This window comes from Pterocles gutturalis, unplaced genomic scaffold, assembly GCF_000699245.1.
Source record: "Pterocles gutturalis isolate BGI_N339 unplaced genomic scaffold, ASM69924v1 scaffold3333, whole genome shotgun sequence".
NCBI lineage: Eukaryota > Metazoa > Chordata > Aves > Pterocliformes > Pteroclidae > Pterocles > Pterocles gutturalis.
In genome coordinates, this window is record NW_010122714.1 from 42,283 (window position 1) to 47,283 (window position 5,001).

The window sequence follows — 5,001 nt, forward strand, 5'->3', positions numbered from 1 at the left end:
GGTATGAACACAGTCTGCTCCCTCCGTGAGGTGACGTCGGGGTTTTACAGCTTCTCCATTTGGTCCGGAATAACAGAGTGTGCCTGACTAAGATGATGTTATTTTGGAAAATGGAAAATCTGCAAGGGTGAGATAAAATCTTGTATTGCCACCCATGTGATAGCTGTGTCTCATGGTGGTAATTCATTAACACGAGGGTATGCTTAGATATATTTTCATTATGAATTCTAACATCACAAAGTCTTAAACATTTCAGGTTCAGTAGGGTCAGTGTTTGTAGTTACAGAGTTCAAGCATAATTGCAACTGTTCTTTTACTTTAGCTCTCGACGCGACCCCCTGAGGTATAGACTACTCATAACTTTGCATATTTTAGAGTAAATTTAGTACGTTTGCAGTGAAATCAAATTACCTTTGATGCTAGTATTGGTATTGTAAATTAGAGTCTCAATCTTGCCGAGATTAGTTAGAGTAGTACTAATATCACAAGGAGTGTGACTGCTGCCGAGTCCCACCAGTTGCTGCCTCTCTACATAAGCAAGTGTGGGTGATCTGCTGTGCTCAACACATCATCACTATTGGAGCAGATTGGACTGTGGGGTCAGTGACTGAATGTTTTCCATATCTGAGATTCGATGTGGATGCTGGTAGCTGGAGAAGGATAAAAATAGGATGGAAATGTAGACCTGCTTTCATTGTTGTTTTGTTTTCTTTTTGGGGGTCGTGAGGATGGATCTATGTAGGTCAGGATCACCTACTCCAGGTAACTAACATTATGGTTGTGTAAAATGGGTAAAAAAGAGAAAAGGTGGTGTGGGGAAAATTAATATTTGAATAAGGAGATGGGAGGTAGTGGCATAGTGAGACAGAAGGAAACCATGTGTTTCCTTCACATTTGCTTCACATGTACTTCAGTAACTACAATGGAAAGATCACTTAAGATGTAAAATGACCATAAAACTTTATTCTTAAGTAGATTTGGATGAAGAATTGCTTATTACTTTGCAATAAATTAAACATAAAAGATGCTACATTACCTGCCTGTTGAATACAAGTTTAGTAAAAGTTCAGCTTATATAATTCTTATATAATTTAAAATATATCAGTTTTAAGACATGACAATTTATAATAGATTTACATAGCACAATAGCATCATGGAGCTGCACTCACACTTATTAACAGTTCATATATTAAAAACCAGCCATTAAGCAGTCCTGTCTGGGCATTTTCCTGTTATGTACAGAATTGTCAGTCATCCTTTAGTTCCGAATTTGGCACTCTTCCCAACACTTAGCCTGCTAGTCTTGCACTTCCTAATATTCAGCATTCGTTGGGATCCAAGACTTGGTTCAGCATTCACAGTGTAGTTAAGACAATAAATAGTATCCATATCCTGTCTTGACTCCATGGTGTATGGGAGGAGAGGATTTTCTCTCTGTCCTGCTCTTGCTCTTGTAACAGTCTTGCCAGCTTTCATCCTGTATTCTCTTGGCTGTGGAGCTGTTTGCATCTCCTCATGTTTCTCCTCCCAGTGCAGGGGTTTTCCTTGCCATGATCCAACCTCTCTGAAGGATCTCTCCACAGGATGTCTGACACGGAGTCTGCTTGGCTCTTCCCTGCTTCAGACCCTTCATTTGGAAGTGTTGGTTTGCGGCTGGTTCAAAAGGTTCAGGTAGGCTTTGGATTTCAGAAATCTGGGGTATGAATCCCTTTCCATGAGGATGTACACAGTTTTCTGGGCTTCATCAAAACTTGTGTGAGTTGGGTCTTGAGCCCTTTTGGCTGTTGCCTCCCTCATCTGGTGGTCAATATTGATCTGGAAGTAAAAACCAAACGCCATTGACATCTTAATGTACTCTCGCTATATATCACCTTGATTTGTCGATAAACAAATCCTCAGCCTTAGCACTCAGTGTGGTAGTTCAATGTCAGAACTGCAAAATGAGGGAACTTTAACACTTCTATCCCAGTTATGCACAGAAATAGCTGCTCAGTGCAGAAATGCAGCTAGGTACAGCTCTGCTGAGCTGCTGCTGGTGCTGCTCCCAAGCACTGGCCTCTCCTGTGTGGCTCTGCTTGGGAGAGCTGAAAATCTCACGGCTGAAGACAGTAATGATGCAAGTGCACTCCTGAACACATGCATCTCTGGCTTCTTCCTCTGTAACTGAACGAATGCATGAGCATCTCAGTGAAGCTACCCTTCCCTCTTCTGATCTCCCCAAATCCTCGTACTGTAACACTGCACAGACTAACTTTATACATACCTGCTTAATAGCATCTGACTGAACAAACTCCTCGTAAATCTTCTCTGCTTTGCCATGTAAGTGGTCAGACTTGGTTTTCTTGTAATCCTCACAAGCCAACCAGAACTCGATGTTTTCCTCGCTGAACTCTGACTTCAGAAACTCCCGAAAGACACCTTGACCACCTAAAGCCAACACAAACACACCATCATTTATAGTATTATATTTGTGACTGGGGAGGATAAAATAAATAGCAGGAGTTATATTAAGATCTCTGTTACAAAATCTTGCCAAAATACACTGTTCTTCCCTTCTTCAACATACTGCAGATACTCTAATATTAAGGGTGGTGGGAGTCTTCCTAATTACGTTCAGTGTTTTTAGATCTAGACCCCAGGTACCAAAATACATTGGTGGATTCTAGTCCTCCCTAAATGGACTGTCTTAGGGTCTGAGTGGAGAGAAAATTCCAAATTAAGCTACTGTGTTATGCAAGGACAGAAGACTGGTCAAAAAGCACTGAGTTGAGCTGTTTGGGGTGTATTTGCTATACTGGGAATAGGAAATGGAAGCAAAAAAACGCAAACTTGGAGGCAAAGGTGAATATGGCAGCCGTGTGTAAATCACAAAGGCAGCTTGCAGGTCATTGTCTGTCAGTGTTTGCAGAATGCTACAGCTGTGTCTATTCGGTGAGATTAAATAAAATTTTGTCCTCAGAATAAGAACAAAGTCATGCTGAAGCAGTAGACTTACTTTGGCTGGCCAGGAGCTTTTCCAAAGACTGGGACCACTGGATTACTTCCTCTGCAGAGAGCCTGAGACAACAAGAAAAAAGAAACTACTTTAGGCAGGAAACCATGTGGGTTGGTTTGCACGTTTAAAGGAGACAAATTTTATAGTTTATTATTCTATTTTAGGCATATGTACCAGGGGTTTATTAAATTCATGGCTTTCTCATAATCTAAGACCCTGAGGGTAAGCCCACATTGAGAGAAATAACCAGAGATGGAAAAACAAGGCACTAGGATGTTATCCTGAATTCTGTTCCCAGTAAGATGTGCTTTTACTGCAAATATGACCAAATAATTTTGTATTTGTTCTTCTCTTTCCAGATTGATGAAATAAGAATGGTAATATTCCTGTTATTCCCTTAATTGTGAAATATAATTTATTGTGAATCTTTAGAGAATTAATACAATGTGCTTCTGAAGAAAATAGATTTAGATGAGGTGTCTCTCCCTCACCGTTTGGTGCATCAACATCACTGAGAAAAACCTCTCCAGTCCTTGAATAGTTTCTGCTTCCTTTACTTCTTTTGCAGTTAGGAAATTCTAGGCATTATTTTAATATTTGCTCTAGAAGTAGTTTATAAATTGTAAAATAGTTTGCTACATACTAATCTAGCCATAGTTGTAACTCATTATAACTTAGGGTATCACAGTACTTACGTGACATTTCTGGAGTTAGAAGTCTTGATCCCGGATTCGATATGTGGTACCATGCACTTCAAATAATTTTTGAGGTCTGCACCACTGGAACCAATGAACAGACACTTTTGTAATCCATTAAAATGGCAGTTGCACTTAAATTCTACTTAAATCTCTTAAAACTTTTAAACTGAGGTTGACAGCTCCATCCTGTGACTGAAGCCTGAGAAGTTACACACCCAAGTAACTTTTTTCAAAAGACTAAGAGGCTGCCCATGCATCCAGAATCTACTCCTGATTGCTTAAAGGAACTAATTCACTGCATCAGCTCAAGCCATTTTTAATGATGCTATAGTCCTGGGCTCTGAGCAGGCTTTGCAGTCATTTAGCCCAGAACACAGTACTAATTCTTAATCACCAAAATTCTAGTGTTATTTTCACCTCTAATACATCAGAGACTGTACCAAGATGTATATACTTACAAAGCCTTTTGTTTCTTTTTATGGATTTTGCCTTCTGCAAGCTTGCAGTCTTCTTTTCTGTTTAATTCAGTCATGTTGTTGTGGGAAAAAAAAAATCCTGGCATTTTACTTAACTTTAATGTGAAGCGACTTTTGCAGCAATAATCCTCCAAGCGCCAAATGACAGTCCCCTGACTCCGCTACCGCCTTTTATTGACACAGGCAGCTCTGCGAGTTGGTGTGAACAGAGCTGTTTATCATGTATCCTCACCACAAACCGTGGAAGTTCCCTTTTTTTCAGTGCACAGTGACGTGAGTCTTTTGACAGAGAAAACAGACAGTGGTGTCTCGTGGTTGAGGTTAAACCGGATGAGACTGAATTTCTTTGGGTTTGTTTTGTGTGTCTGTGCATGTCTGTGGTACCAAAAGAAGAAAAAATGCCCTCTAGAATTTTGAATTCTTGTCCCTTTCTGATTGGTACTTTCAAATCAGAAGTGCTGCTTGGTTTTGTTGAATGGTCTGCAAATACTGCAGTTTTATCTTGAAAAAATCACCTGCTGCACGCATGTGTTCTGAAGTTTCATACTTCCCATTGAGCCCATGTCATCAATTGTAATAGTAGAAAAAAATATTTTAAGAGCCAGTATTAAGGTTCTATATGCAACAAGCTATTTGCAAGTCACCAGTTGCTCGTCAAGCTAGAAGACTATGCTAGATAGAAGGATTTGATTTGTTTAGCCACATGTGCTGTGAAAATATTTAAGAGTGATTTTCAGAGGAAAGGATTTTGAAGCTGCAAGAATTTATATAATTTGGTTTAATTTTTCTAAGTCGGTTTATTGGGATGCATGCTGCCATATTTCAGGAATGC

General features: G+C 39.7%; 1 protein-coding gene across 1 annotated transcript; it reads right to left on the reverse strand.

The window, feature by feature from the left end:
* Nucleotides 1-1,629: 1,629 nt before the first annotated feature.
* RGS1 (regulator of G-protein signaling 1) lies at nucleotides 1,630-4,255 on the reverse strand. Its single transcript, XM_010077592.1, has 5 exons — nucleotides 4,152-4,255; nucleotides 3,691-3,774; nucleotides 2,996-3,057; nucleotides 2,264-2,427; nucleotides 1,630-1,815 (listed from the first exon to the last, which is right to left on the reverse strand). Exons 1-5 carry the CDS (start codon nucleotides 4,253-4,255, stop codon nucleotides 1,630-1,632), a joined length of 600 nt encoding a protein of 199 aa, XP_010075894.1.
* Nucleotides 4,256-5,001: the final 746 nt, after the last annotated feature.